The sequence below is a fragment of the Desmodus rotundus genome, chromosome 2, assembly GCF_022682495.2.
Source record: "Desmodus rotundus isolate HL8 chromosome 2, HLdesRot8A.1, whole genome shotgun sequence".
Taxonomy (NCBI): domain Eukaryota; kingdom Metazoa; phylum Chordata; class Mammalia; order Chiroptera; family Phyllostomidae; genus Desmodus; species Desmodus rotundus.
The window spans coordinates 9,685,549-9,700,957 of NC_071388.1; the positions used below are offsets into that span (position 1 = coordinate 9,685,549).

At 55.1% G+C, this 15,409-nt stretch overlaps 1 protein-coding gene across 1 annotated transcript in view; it reads right to left on the bottom strand.

Annotated features, from left to right (window-relative positions):
- Positions 1–4,759: 4,759 nt before the first annotated feature.
- Positions 4,760–15,409, bottom strand: part of TSPEAR (thrombospondin type laminin G domain and EAR repeats) — a 50,287-nt gene continuing 39,637 nt past the window's right edge. The window contains exons 9-11 of the mRNA XM_024562145.3: positions 8,877–9,064; positions 8,177–8,278; positions 4,760–5,364 (exon numbers count right to left, since the gene is read on the bottom strand). Coding sequence (XP_024417913.2) covers positions 5,211–5,364; positions 8,177–8,278; positions 8,877–9,064 — 444 coding nt within the window. The 3' untranslated portion in view covers positions 4,760–5,210. The remainder of the gene's footprint in view (positions 5,365–8,176; positions 8,279–8,876; positions 9,065–15,409) is intronic.

The window sequence follows — 15,409 nt, forward strand, 5'->3', positions numbered from 1 at the left end:
CCTGAAAGTTCCGTCCAGAGTCCGATTCTACCCACTGTCTGTGAGACCTCAATAAACCTCCTTGTGCTTAAATCAGCTGGAGTGGATTCTGTTGTCTGCAGCAACCTTCCCCCCCCGCCACCCCCGTTCAGACCTCTCCCTGGGGAATCCGGTTCATCACAGACCAGGCCGTGCATCGGAGCCAGACCTGTGAGCCATGGCTGGGAGGAGCCGGGTTCTCAGGGGAGGCCAAACTGCACAGCCTGTGGGACATGGTGTGGAAGTCAGCAGCTGCTCTCAGGCCTCGGGGTGGCCCAGGGGCTGCCCACTGGGAAGGGGCAAGCAGCCATGAAGTCACTGGACAGCTCGTAAGGGGCCAAGTTTGCTCAAAAGGGGCCTTGGCTAATTCTTGCAGTAGGCTGGCACGGTAGAGAACATTTCAGTTTGCAAACAAGAAACCCGAGATTGTGAGGTCTGCCGGGGAAATGACGAACTCAGGAGTCAGCCGGGTTGGGGCAGAGCTGCGCTGGAATCTGGGACCCGGGCCTGGAAGTTCTCACTCTGGGAAACATGACTCCCTGGAGCACTGTCAACAAACACAAAGAGCTGAGTCCTCGGTTCAGCCCAGGCCCAAGGCAGCGAGGCAGAGCAGCCTGGGTTCACGGTCCAGTCTGGGAGGCTGGAGCCAAGCACCTAGGCCACTGCATCTGTAACCATGGCAACAACACTGGTGGGAAAGAGCGGACTTGGGGCTGGCTCCCAGACATAGCTGGCAATGTTGGCCTGCTGTTCTGTGCAAAGAGAGGTAGGGACACAGCATCCCACAGTGATAGGCTCACCGGGCTCACCTTTCCTGTGAGCTCTGTTGCTCTTGGTAAGGGGGGGCATTGGAGAAAGGGCCACAGAAGCAGCGGAGGGGGAAACTGCCAGGGAGTAGGTAGAGAGTGGCCAGCAGGCTAGGAAGCTGATTCAAGAGGCAATGTAGCAGCCTGCCCTTACAGATGGGGAAACTGAGGCACAGCAAGGTTAGATGACTGGGCCAAGGTCATGCGAGTCGGTGAATGCTGACTTTGGTTGTGATCAGGCTGCCAGGCAGGGAGTTGGAGGAATTAAGATTTGGAGAAAACTGCAAGGGGAGGCCAGCTACCACCTACTCTGTGCCCACTCCCCACCACCAGCGCTGGCTCCTGCTCTCTCTGCGGGAGATGCTTGGAGTCAGTGGTGCTGACTGGAAGGTTGCCCCGCAGAGAGCACTGACTGTTGGGACGAATCAAGCCCTGGGTGTGCCAATGGCGTCACCAGCCTGTGCTGGGATCGCACCTTCGCTTACTTATACTTTAATATAACATACGGTTGATGGATACACATCTATCTGTCATCCGTATCTTCTCTTTCCATTTTCTTCCCTTTTCACTTCCATTATTTTTACCTTTAGAAAGCTTTCTTCCAAATAGGATAAAAAATCTATTCTAGAATCTTTTATTTTCCAATATTTGTGACATGAATGTTTCCAAAGTATGCCAACACCCATTTCAATTAGTTAATTTTAGTGTAATTTAATACAACCGGAGACCAAGATTTCCCTAATTTTTCAAAGTAGTTGTGCCTATTAATTCTTTGAGATGCTCTGTGATTGCTTAATTAATCTAAAAGGCAAACTGGGATTTTGATGGGCGTTACGTGGATGTGTGTGTGCATGGGCGTGTGTGTGTGTGTGCGTGTGCATGGTGGAGGGTGGGGTGCTGGAGGTGGCAAAGTAAAGGGTGCCTACAGGAAAAGTCCAGTGACCCTGGCACCCGGGGCGATGACCACGGCGAACACAAGATAACGCTCTTGGTGACCCCTCACTTCCTAACCTGGCAGATTGTGAAACAGGTGAAGCCCAGACTCGGCAGGACCGATGGAACCGGCGTGACTCCGCCACATCTGGTTGTCCTGGGCCTTGTTCAGGGTCAGGAAGTCAGAGCAGATACAAAAACTGCCACGGATAGTGCCCCTCCAGAAGTCATGAGCCCGAAGGAGCAACGGCAAAGGAAAATGCAGTCTGTACAAAGGCGTTCTTACAGCGTCGCTCACCACAGTGAAGACTTATCGGAAAGAATCCCGGCGGATTAACACAGGCGACAGCGCAGCAGCGTAAGGGCGAGTGCCGGAGGAAACACCACACTTGTCCCGAGGACAAGAATGTGGCACGTCAAACCGTGTGCAAGTTCACGCAAAGCCGCATGCCGCCTCGCAGACAGGACAAAAACCAGAAGGCCTTACTTGAAAAGCTGTAAATGTTTTAATGTTCTCGGCATTTCCCCCTCTTGTTTGTGTTCCTAATGTAAACAAGCCTTGATTTACGGTTTTTCTTCCCACCGGGCGGGACAGAGACGGGGACAGAGACTGGACATGGTGCCAAGGATGAGGTGGCACTGTCTGGTTTCTGAGTCCTGGGCAGGGACGCGGTGGCTCCACGCGTGTGCCGCTGTGCTGGAGGCCTGCGTGTCTGCCTCCTTCCTCCCCGGGCACCAGTCCCCGCTCCCCATGGTGAACGGACCTGGTAGTGCCACCCTTGAGGCAGAGAGAAAATTGGACATCTGGGTTACCCCAGGGAGAGAGAAACTGTGAAGGGTGGGTGGTTGGGGGTCATGGACAGTGCCCAGTTCGCCCCTCCCCCAGGGGTAAACTGAAGCTCGGGGATGGGAAAGTGGCAGGTGGGACTAAACTCTGGATGCTCAACTGCCTCAGCCTGTCTGAGCCTTGTGCTCTCCAGGAAGCAGCATGGAGAGAGAAGAGACATAAGGAATGGGCTCAGAAGATCGTTCAGACTGGTGGGCCCCAAATCTGCAGAGTGGCTAATGGGGGAGGGGCGGGGGTATCCAGGGGAGCCGATGGGGCAACTCTAGCCTGAGGGCATCTGCTGGAGAAGCCTCCTGGCTCTGGAGACTGGCCATTTGCTCTGGTCAGGCCTCCCCCTCACAGGTGAGGCTGCCACACTGCAGAGGGCCATCTGCTTTCCTGAGTTCACCCCTAAAGCCACCCCGGAGTCAACCTGTAGATGAATCGTCCAGGTGTGGGGGCTGGGGTCTCAGAGTCCCCACTGTGCTGCCGGCCTAGGTGGGCACCCCGCCACTGCAGGCACTTCTGGGGGTCCTTCTGCAGAATAAGCCCTGAGACGATGAGCCACTTTCCCCTACCAACCCTGCAGGGCCCCCCCCCCAGGTCTGTGATCCTCCTTGTGTCCCCCCGCCTCAAATTCAAGTTAAAATCAGCCCCCCACCCCTAGCAGACCCCAAGAAGGATGGCTTGTCCCCCATACCCCTCTCAGGGAGGGTGGGCAGATCGAGCCAATCAAGGCACAGGACCCTCACGTGGGTCTGAAATTTCAGGTAAACAATCGCAGTCCTTTAGGGATGCTTCTGGGCAATAGCGGGGACATACACATTTAGAAGTATTCCTGTTTCTCTGTGATTCGAGATTACCTGCCATCCTGCGTTTTATCCAGCACCCTCGGCCCGTCCTCCTGGACCAGTGGGTCTGGAGCCATCACCGTAACCCTTTGGGCCTTGACACTATGGGGCCCCTGGCTGCCCAGGGCAGAGATGTGGCCAGGCCTTAGGGACAATGACAGCTTGGATGTGGGGGCCTAGCAGGGACACCAGGCTGCAGCAGTAGAGCCTGATTTGGAGTGAGAGGCACATCTTCTTCCTCCAAAATACTGAGTGTGTACATGGTGCCGGTGGGGTTGGGGAAAGTCCACACCTGTGGAATCACCCAGGGGGACGCCAGAGCCTGAGACCTCTCTCTGACAGGTCCCCTGGCCTGGCCCCAGACCTCCTGCGCCCCCTCCCTTTTGTCCCTGCAGAGGAGACAGCCTTGTCTGAGGCCAGTGCAGCCGTCCCCAAGGCACATGGAGCACTAACTGGCCTGCAATTGGCTCCAGGAAAAATCTCAGCCTTTGGGGGTCAAGAGGGCCTGCTCCGAGTCTGGAAGTCCCAAATCTGACTGGACTAGGGAGGAGCAGGTTCAGTGTAGGGCTCCTTCCTGGGTGGAGGGCCTGCCCTGTCCTCATGAGGACCTGACCATGGGACGCCGGGGCACTGGGGATCCAGCTGGCGGGAGCTGCCCCTGAGCTCTGGTTGTATGATCTTGGGCAAAGAATCACTGAGAGTTTTACGGTAGAAAGAACAGAGCGTTCAACCAAGCAGGGGCCCTCCTGCCCCTGAGCTGGGGCTCCCACCTCCCATCCTGTGGGGATTCACTCTCCCAGAGCAGGCCGGTGTGGATGATGGAATGGGCCTGGCCTGGCTACCACCGGTGTCTCCTGGCTCTGTGTGGACCCCACGGGCCTTCCCGGCAAAGCCTCGGCCTGGAGCATTTCCCTTCCACCCAGAGGCCTGCCCGTGGTGCCAGCACCTGCCCTCCCCTCTCTAGGCTCCTGAGTGGCATCCTGTTCACCCGGCAGCAATCCCAGGGGGGCGAGGGACCCCCACCTGGCATAGGGTCTGGGGCACTAGACATGGGGAAGGCAGGTGAGCGCTGGCCCAAGAAGGCAGCCCAAGTCCACCCTGCACACCCACCAGCCGCAGGGTCAGGGGGCAGCCTCGCACCCCCCACTGCAGCTGTGGGTAAATGAGGCCAGAGGAAGAAGCTCTCTGCATAGGAGAAGTGTCTTCTGCCTACACTGGTGACCAGGGACCAGAGGTTGTGCCTGGCCCCTGGGACATGCTCACCGAGAGTCGAGGCCCTGCCAGAAAGACGCAAATGGCTGTCATGCTTTTTGTAAAGACCATCATAAATATATTTGGTGTAGACAAAATACAATAAATAGCTGGTATGAATATGTAGAATAGCATCAAGCCTGTTCCCCGTCCGGGCTTGCTAACTGGGACAGAGCGGCAGGGCCGCAAGTCGATGCCGTGGGGAAGCTGAGCAGGCTTTTGCTTATGAGGTAAAAACTGTATGAACTTTTCCTTTAAAGCGAAACCCCTGCAAAGCACCCAGACATGCAGGGCAACTCCGGTTTCCATCTGAATGCCCATGGGTCACCTGCCTCTGCCCGCAATGGCTACCAGGCCAGAGAGGTGACAGATGTCCCTGATTGGAGGAGGGCCAGGGACGGTGAGATGGCAGCTCTGGAAGCGATGCTGCCTGGGCTCATCCCCCGCCTCAGAGGTTCCAAGGCTTCTTAGGTGGGATTCTGGGGTGCAATGAGGTGGGTCCTCTTCCTGGGGGCCCCGGGCCCATCACCCCGTCCTGAGCTTCAGCACCCGGGAGAGGGGCTCCTTGGCGCTGGAGTAGACGAGGTAGGAGCCGGCTGTGGTGCGGAAGGTCTCCCAGTCCCTGCAGCCGAAGGTTGGGAGGCTGTGCACAGCCACGAAGCCTTCGTACCCCTGCCACCTGTAGGAGAGACACGTCAGCCTCGGGGATGGGCGGCCTGTGCCAGGCTGCCTGCAGGGAGGGGAGCAGCTGCTTGCCCATCCAGGCTGCTCACTCCCCCGAGGCTCCCACCCCACCCAGCTAGCAGACTGGCCTTCTGTGCTCCTCTCCTGGCCTCCACCTGCCTCTTCCATGTGCAGAGCACGGCGGGGCCACGTGTCCCCGGGCTGAACACCTGCCTGGGTCACAGTCTCAGGGAGCTGCACTAGGAGAGAGTGCAAAGAGGGAAACAGGCCTGGAAGAAGGAGCCTACCCCGAAGGCTCCACAACCCCGAAGCTTTTCATATCCACCCAGGGACCCGGGCCCAGCCCAGAGTGCCCTCAGCCCAGCCCCAAAGCCGGGGTGGGGAGGGTGGGGGGTAGGGGTGTGTGAGGAGATGGCAGGGAAGTGTCCTGGAAGTTGCAATGGGTTCACTGTAGGGGTAGAGCCGAAACCCTCCCCACTCCTGGGGTCCTGGTTGACATCGAGGCACATGCCCTCAAACACACACCTTTCACCAGGTGGGTACGGCACTCCCATGTGGAGGAAGAGCGCTCCCAGCACACTGCTCTGTGACCCCACGCCCCCCTCCAAGTCTGGATCCCAAACGCAGCCTATGGCCCGGTGCCCACACAGTCCGTGGTTTCTGGGTTTTGCCTTCAAAAGGGAGTTATCGACAGGTGGTTCCATTTTTGTAGAGTGAGTTTTTCCAGCAGGGTGCCCGGGTCAAAGGCATGCGTAGTTTTAATATTTTTCCAGATTACTCTCCAGAATGGCTGGTGATTTCTGTCCTGATGGGAAGGGGCCAGGGTATCCCGACCTCCACCCAAAAGGTCAGAGGGAAGAAAATGCATCGTCCTCGTGCGTTGAGGAAAACTTCTCATATGTTTATTCACATCTTCCATTTCTGCTTCTGAATGTTCCCATTGATATATTTTGCTCATTTTTGTGAATTAAAAAATCTTTTATTGCTTTGTAGGGGTTCCTCTTCTGTCACACGTGTGGTAAATATTTTGTCTTTTGATTTTGAATAGGACGTCTTTTTCCATGAAAAATGTTAAATTTAGGTAGTCAGCCTGTGACCTATTTCTAGCCTTCTTTAAGGAGATTTCTATGTCTTTGTGTATAACTTTGAAGTTATAAAAAATAATCTTAGCATTTTACCCTAATATTTCTGTAGTTTAATTTGTTTTACAGTTAGATGCTTAATCCTCAAAAACCTTATTTTCCTATGTAATATAAATATATATTATATATATTATCTTATATATAATATGAAGCAGGATATAGCTTTGCTCCCTTCCAGATGGACAGAAAATTATATAAAGTTATTTTACTAAGTAACGCCTTATTTTCTCATTGGCTTGAAGTACAACCTGTGTCACACTGAGTAGTCATCAATCACTGGCTGTCTTTGGGACTGTATTCTGCTCCACCTGTAGACTTGATTACTTCTGAAATACTGTCAGGGCCCCCTTCACTGTTTTTATTTTTCAAGATTTTCTTGGCCATCTTTGAAAATTTATTCTTCCATGTGAATTTTAAAATTACTCTGACATGTGGAAAACTCTACAGCAATAAATTAGAAAGCCTAGGAAAATTGATTTTTCTAGTGAAACTTAGAGGACTAAAACTGTCTCAGGAAGAGACAGAAGACACAATTATACTAGTGACCATGGCAGAAACTGGACGTGCTGCTTAAGAGACACTGAGAAAGGGACCAGGTGGTTCTAGACCTGAATTTAGCCGAATCGTAAAAGAAACGGGTAAGTCCTACTATGGAAACTACTCTAGCCCCGAGGCGTAGGTGGAAAAGCTGTACAGCGCGTACCTATTAAGTGAGGCTCCTCTTCAACCTGGGTAAAAGGTACGGCCCCCAAAGAAAACCACAGAGCAATTTCATGTCCTATTAGAGACGCAAAACTCTTAAATCATTCATGAACAGTTGGTAGCCGGTGGCATAGTAAGTAATTACATATTGTCTAGTGGCATTCATCCCAGGAATTCGAGGAAATCCCTCATAAGTCATTATGCCAACGGATTATGGGAGAAGAGCCACCTCGTGCGCTGAGGAATGGCCAAGGGATCGCTGCTGGCATCCTGGTTGCGATCCGAGACACTGAGCCAGACAGGGCTGCTGGCCGCTGGCAGAGCTGTTCAGGGTCGTGCGGGAAGTTCTAGCTCATTGAGGAAACTAGGTAAGCAGTGGAAACAGGAGGAAAGGGGCAAACTTGCTTTTATGCACAGAGGCAGCTGCGTTCTTAGAATACCCACGGCACTCTGCCCCAGGGACCTACGGAACCGGTCACTAGGTCGAGTGGCTGGGGACAAAAAGTGTCACGAAGAGCAGCTGGACATGGACAAAGCCCAGGTGTTGTGTGTACAATACGTGACCAACACCCAGAAGTGACCTTAACAGGGATGCCGCAGTGTCTATGTGAGGGTGTAAACTCTTACCGAAGGACAGGTGATGCGTGGGGAGACCCACCACCGCAGTCCTGGGCGGGAACATTTACTAGAATAAACTGTCAACAACTCTCCAATGACTATGTCTGCACACTCCATCCTGGCCAGACTCCAAAGTCCTGAGCCTCAGTGACGCGGATCACCTGGTTAATAACCCCAGGGACAGGACCCAGACTCAGCCGGCGCTCAGGTGTGCCCAGCCCCAGGCACCCCTGGGGCTCGAGGCCTGTCTGTGACTTGCCCTGAGCCTGGTCACTAACGGGAAGGGGGAGTCTACCCCTGGAGAACCAGGCGGGCCGAAGGGCGCTGCCTTCCGCAGCTCTTTACCTGTAAATAATACTGTTTACCGAGAAGGTATTTCCGTCAAAGGAGTTGGCAACCACCAAGAAGTAGTCTTCTCCCACGGAGAAGAACTCCCAATCCAGAGCGCTGCGGGAGCAAGGGGACAGACATTAGGGGCCAACGTTAGGGCACAGGCATTAGGACACAGGCGCCGAGGTGCTGCCCAAGCTCAGGCGCTGTTCTGGTCAGAGTTCCTAATCCCAGAACTCGGGGCCCACGTCCCACCCCAGACCCACAGAGGAGGGGCTGGGAGTGAGGAGGGTGACTTTATCGGCCACAGGGGAGTTTAGTCATTCACTTAAAATTTTAAAAAATGTAGTTGTGGTAAAACATATATAACATGAAAGTATCATTTAAACCATTTTTAGTGCCCAGCTCAGTGGTACCACATGGGTCATTTCCAGAACTTTCCGCCTTCCCCAGCTGAGAATGTCCCCCTAAACACGAGCCCCCGCCCCCAGCCCCAGCACCGTCCTCTACGTCCTGTCTCTATGCATTTGACTCCTAGGCAGCCCGCTCAGTATTTTGTCCTTTCGCGTCTGGCTTATTTTGCTCCACCTGATGCCCTCCGGGTTTCTCCATGCCGCAGCATGCGCCTGGATCTCCCTCCCTTTTGAGGCTGAATGCTATTCCCTGGTGCGGACGGACTCCATTTGCTTCCAGCCAGTTACCAGCTTAGCTGTACCTGCAGGTCGGGATTTCCTGGAACTTGACAAATGTCTGTGCGGTGACATTCAGCTCATAGATGACGGAGTTGATGACGTAGGAGTCATTTTGCATTTGCATCTCCACGTCATAGCTGTGACTGTTGGCAACAGCGAGAAAGATCCTGTCTCCAATACGGAAAACTTCCCAGTCTGCTGCGCCGAAGGTCTGGGGGCAATGAGAGGAGGCAGAACGCATGTGTGAACAGAGAGGCTGCAGGAACAGCCAAGTGCCACCAGGAGGCAACATTCCCCAGACACACACACACAGCAGAGCGAATCGGGCAGGGTCCCCACTTGCTGGCCTGCCTTTGCTCAGTTTCCCAGGCACATCAGCTGTCACTCCCATTACAAATGTGAGTGGCAACTGTGCCTGTGCCTGAACCGCACCATCTGAGGTGCCTGCTTCTTAGCCATCTGTGCCACCCTTCCTTCAAGGTCTAGCTGTAACAGTGAGGAATTGTAACCCCCTCTCCATTCTCTTGACGTTGTTTCTGTAAGTGCTGACTCTGGCTAACATGTGGCTTGTAGACGAACAGCATGCTTGTGGAAGAATCCTAGGAACTAATGTCAAAATATGCAGATTCCAACCCTCAGGCACCCCAGCTCCAGGAGGTTTGCTGACCTTCAACCATGAAACCAGGATGACATGAAGCCAGGAGGACCAACCCAGGATGACACACGCCGGGCTATCACCTGTCTTTTTGGAATGGACCAAGCTCATCTGCACGTAGAGAACCTTTCAACCCCCTCCCTTGATCTCTTTGTTCTGTTCCCCTCTCCCTCCTTATGAAAACCTCTGCCTCCGCTGAGAGGTGGAGATGGGCTTTGAGATGTGAGTTCCCCATCTTGCAGGTTGCCAGCACCTGAAAATAAATGTTCCTTACATCAGCACCTGCCTCTCAAGTATTGGCTTTTGTAGTGACAGACGGTTGAACTTGCTTTCGGTTACATAGCTGTTGTAACACCTCTTCCAGGGAGCCCTCCAATCTGGCCCTGAACTCTGAAGCAATGTCTAGGTTCCTCTTGTGTTTCTGACTATGAGCTGCCCCTGCCTGGGGGTTTCCTTCGGTTCTATTCACAGCCCCATCTCTGGGTTCCCGTGAACGCTGTTGCTCCATCAATCCCTTGTCACCCTCGAGGCTGAGATGTGCAGGGTCAACAGGTCTGGACTTTTGCATGAGTGGCCATCTATGGAGCGTTTGCCCCAGACCTCAAGCAGCATGAGCTGATTTGCACGTGGGGCCCATGAGGAGGATGCTTATGTCCAATTTACAGCCAGCATCTCAGGGGAATGGTGGTGCCTGTGACTGGGGAGGAGAGGACCAGAGAAATCCAGATGCAGGCCCTGGCCTGAGCACTGAAGAGAGAGCTCAGGGGTAGAAATGAAGGGAGACATTTTCCTGGGGAATAAGGGGCAGGCACAGGGGGAGGCCCAGAGTGTGACGACTGTGGCAGCGCTCTGCGGCAGGGGCCTGTGGCTGATGCAAGAGCGTGTAAATTCTCTTGGAGGCCCCGAACCATGGCCTGTGAAGGCTGCTGGGGTCTCAACTCCCACGTGAGCAGAAGGGGGTTGAGGGCCGCGGAGGTGCAGGCGGTAGACTCCGCATGGAAGTGGCCCTTAAACGTTTCTCCTCCAGGCTCTCAGCTTCTGACACAGACGGAGAGACTTGCATTAGACTGACCCCGATGCCAGTCACAACTGTCAGTCGGCATGCAGCACTTAAACAACTGTTTGAAGGAGAAGGCCAAGGGCATGGCCCCATGGTTCGAGTGGGCGTGGCAGGCTGGTTGGGCAGGGGAGTTGAGGGGAGCCCGTGGGGCTTCCAGAGTGTCCAGAAACAGAAGGTGGTGGTCCCAGGAGGGAGGGAGCCACAGAAGGGCCTGATATCTCCATATGAATGTCTCTCAAGTCCTTGCCTGGTCCCTGAGTTGCACCCAGGGGGCAAAAGTCCAGGGTCCCTGAGACAAACCATACCTGGGGGGCTGAAAGGACTGGCCAGAGGGTCAACCAGCGGGAACACGACAGCCATGGGGCCTATAAGAGGGACAAGGCGCAACAGATAGAAATAGGCTGACAGTATGCAGACGTGAGACTTAGCAGGCAAAGACCATAACGATGGTGGCCGCCTGCAAGGAAGTGTGAATGTGGTGAGCAGCAGGAAGAAAATTTGGAGAGCTAGGAAACCTCTAAAAGGAGTCAAATAGAAATCCTGTAACTGAAAGCACAACGTCTGTATTTGTTAATTTGTTGGATGCAGAACCAAGCATCAGTGAACTAGAGGACAGACCAATAGAAATTATCCTAACTGAAGCATTCAAAGGCAAAAATAGACTATAGTTAAAGCAAACAGCCCCTCAGTGACCTGTGGAGCAGTAGGATGCAGCGCCACCTAGCGGCAATTGGAACCAGAGAGGAAAGGAAAAGGGAATGAGGCCGAAAGAGCATTCAAATAAATACGGGCTAAAATTTCTCCAAATTTGATTAAAAACACTAAGGCAAGAGGGTCAGAGACCCAAAGCAGAATTAAAAAACCACACATAGACACAGCCTATTCAAGTAGCTGAAACTTGACGACAAAGAGAACCTTTTAACAGCACCCGAGAGAACACCTCTGACATAGAGAGGCAGCCTGACCTCTCCCTGGAAACCGTGGACATGCAGCCTCGACCAGAAAACGTCTTCAAAGTAATGGAAAGCAGAATTCTGCAGCCAGTGAAAATATCCTTCAAAAATGAAGGCAAAATAAAATCATTTTCAGATAAAAGTGACAGGGTGCCTTCCCAGCAGAAAGTGGGGGTGGGGCGGGCCATCCCTGTGCTGTCCCAGGTCATGCTGGGGGTTCCCAGCTCCGAGGGGAGGGGCCAACCGCACTCCCGCCCCCCCCCCCCCCCCCCCCCCCCCCCCCCCCCCCCCCCCGCTCCCTCCGAACCCAGCCAGGCCTGTGCTTGCGGGACATCCCCAGCAGCCTCACAGGTCAGAAGCGGCTCCGTTTCTCTTTACCCTGACTGCCCTGCCTTCGCACGTCAGTTACCTCATGGGCTATCACTTCCCTGCTTGTAAATTCAGGACAGGGTGCCCGGTCTGTCTTCTCCTCCCTGCCGGTCTGGTGCCAGCCTGGCCAAGTCCAGCAGGCACTTGGTAAACACTATCCCCCCACATGATGGTGTTTCTCCGTGCCCAGCAGAGGGCGACATTGCCCGCCTCGGCCCAGCCATACTGGCTGCTCGCTAAGAACATTCTTGGGGGCCCCAAGATGGGCTCAGAGCCAGGAGCTCTGGAAACAGGTCTGGATCTGTCCTGAGGAGCGGAACCAAGTGCGTTTAAGCCAAAAGGATGACTCACTGGGACAAGGACAGGGAACCAGGACACCTGGCAGTCGCTGATCTCTTACTGAGGCCATTCTAGAGTATCTGTCCTCTCCTCAACTCGGCTCCGCTCCGTGAGGCAGCTCCATTCTCTCCCCAGGGCTGCCACAGAGGCCCTTCTGAGCCAGCACCGGCACGAGGGGCCCGGAGGGGCTTTCAACATTACCCACCCCAGGGGTATTTTGCAGCTGGGGCCTGTTAAAGACCCCCATGGGGTGGAGACTCCCGCGCCTACTGTGGCTTTGCAGAAACCACACAGGAGGTGTCAGCCTGTCAGATCCCCGGCCGCTGTGACCCGTGCTGGGGAAACATCGATGGGAATGCACACGTGCAAATGCACACGCTGGTGTGCACACACACACGCCTGAAGACGCACACACATGCAAGCACACACGCTGGTGTGCACACACACGCCTGAAGACACACACATGTGCAGCTGGGCACATCCCCCAGAGCGAGGGGCCAGGAGCTGTATGAGAAGGTCTTCGCCTCTCCCTTCACCCGCCATCACCAGGGCTTCCTTGAGCTCCTCGTTCGTGACCCTCAGACCTGTGGCCTGCCCTGAGCCCCAGTGAGGAGGGCATACAGAAGCGGGGGCGCCAGAGGGTGCTGGGGATTCGCAGCACAGGCAGAAGCAGTCCCAAGGTGAGGAGGAAGGTGTGGCTGGCGGCAGGGAAGCAGGGGGGAGTGGCAAGTGAGCGAGACTCGGAGGGGCTATGGTCCCACCTCTGCCCCATGTGCCCAGAAGGGTGGAGCATGACACACCAAATATGAGGTGCCTCATTCCATGTGAATTTCAGGGAAACATGATTTTAGTTTTCAGTCTATGTGTATTCCATGCAATACTCAGGACAACGCTTTTACTAAAAAATTATTCAGTTTCTCTGGAATGCAAATTGAATAGTACTCTGTATTTTATCCGGCCACAGGCTGGCCGGGACCCACATGGGGCCTGGCTGGGTCACGGGCACTGACTGTCAGTGGTCCCTTGTCCCCACACCATGGCTGCCTGAAGCCCCACTGAGTGGAGCCAGCATGTGCACCCCCAGCTGGAGAGTGGGCTCTCCACACTGGGAAGTGAGTCTGTGCCTGCCTGGGGTTGCACTAGCTGGAGCAGGGGGTACAGGGACTTGGGGCCCGCTATCAGGCCACTCCTGGGTTCTAACCACATGAGGACTCATTGCAGAGGGAAGAAATCCCCACATCAAATGGCCTGCCAAACCCTGCCTGGCACCAGACCACAGGTGGCCAGGCACCTGCTGGGCTGGGTGGGTCCCCCTCCTTCCCTCCTCCTGAACGGAATTCCCCTGGAGCCCTGCCCTGCCAGCCCTGGCACAGTGCCTGGGGGCTCTAGAGCACTTCTTAGGGATGGTGGTACAGCCAGGAGCCCCTGGAGCCCCTGACGGGCTCCCTCGAGGGTGATCAGCAGACCAGTGTGGGCAAGGAGGCCCTTGGGTTCCAGCTTTGATAGAGCCAAGAATCAAGGCCTGGGAGTGCCCGAGGAGAGGGTGAAGGAGTCGGGAGCACTGCCAGGGGAAGATAGGTGGCCCCCAAAGGAACCTGGGGGGATGCTGCTATCCTCACTGCAGGCAGGTGGCTAAGGTGGGCAAGGGTCTTATCATAGGTGGCTGGGGAGGGCAGCACACTCCCCAGCCAAATTCTGGGTGCTCCTCTGAGCTGCCCCCAGGCCCAGAAGCCCCTCCAAGCCATGCTGCCTGGGCCACTGCAAGCTCCCGCCTCATAGGAACAACGGAAGTCACAGGAGGGAGCACCCTCTCCTCGTGAGCACCTGGCCAATTATTCCAGGTGTTGATGACCAAGAGAGGGGGTGCTCTTTCACTGCCCCCCTTGCAGAGGTGGATCTTAACCCAACTTTCTTGCCTCTTTCTTTTCATTTGCTGCTGGACATGTGCATCCTTGGTGAGGACTGTTTCTGAGAAGCCCACAGTTTCTCCTCCACCCGCACACCTGCCGGCCACTCTGTGCCACACCTGTGTCTCATCCACCTGCCCAGCTCACAGCTCCCTCCATCACTGAGCCTCTCCCCGGGGCCCTGGGCACGCAGCCACCCTCCTACCCGAAGCCTCCCCACCATACCCTGCTATGGGTCCTCATGTCTGTCCACCATGGGCATGTTTGTCAGCTTCACCTTCCAGGCAGTGAACTCCGAACCTCAAACCTTGGTCAGCTTCACTCCTCTGTCCCCCTTACCACTTCTGATCCTCACCCCCAGCCCTTCCATCTGTGGTCACATTTAATTATTAAATGTGACCACAGCCCCACAGCCAGTCACTTAGGGAGCAGAAACCTCGGCAGCTGGAGGCTAGGTTTCCATGCAGCAGAGTCATTCCCTCCTAGATACGCCCATCTCAGCCCTCCTTTGGTCTGAGACGGTGAGGACAAGTGGTTGGAGCCTGGGTCCCTGTCACCTGGAGGATGGTCCTAGAATTCCTGGTGGGAGGGTGGGCAGCCAGCCTCCACTCACAGGTGAGCTGAAAGCCCTGCGTAGCCTGGGTTCCTCGGGAGCAGAACCTCCACGCCACCCAGACCCATTGGCACCCCTCCCAGAGAGGACAGTGTGCACAGCTTTGCACACATGGCCCACACCCCACGCCCCCGCGCCCCCAGCACCCTCCCTGCACGCACGCTCTCCAAGCATCCAGCCTCTCCTGCTTCAAAGCTCACGGTCATGACAGATGTTGCAAAACTCCAAACCAAACAGTAAACACATCGAGGCATCTTCAAGGCCTGAAAGGACTTAAACACACCACAAAAAATGCTGGCAAAACATGAAAGTGGAGTTTTGTGGGTTTTGAGGAATTATCAAGGTGTGAACAGATGCAGCTTGTAAGAGAAGGCAGCCTTCAGGCAGGGGGCAGAGTTGCCACCTGCCCAGGGCCCCCGTGGGTGCCTGCAGAGCTTGAGCGACCGCAGCGCCCCGAGTACCTGCCCGAGCAGCCCCAGGGTCCTGGCTCCTGGAACAGTTCCACCCTTGTGGGGGGAGGAATCACTCAACATTGCCTGGGACCTGTGACCACCTTCTGGGACTCCCCTCACCTGCCTCCCAGAGCAGGCGAAGACCTTGAGGAGTCTGCTCAGCAAGAGCTAGTGTCTTGTCCTGACCCTTTGTGAGGAAGAGCTGGTA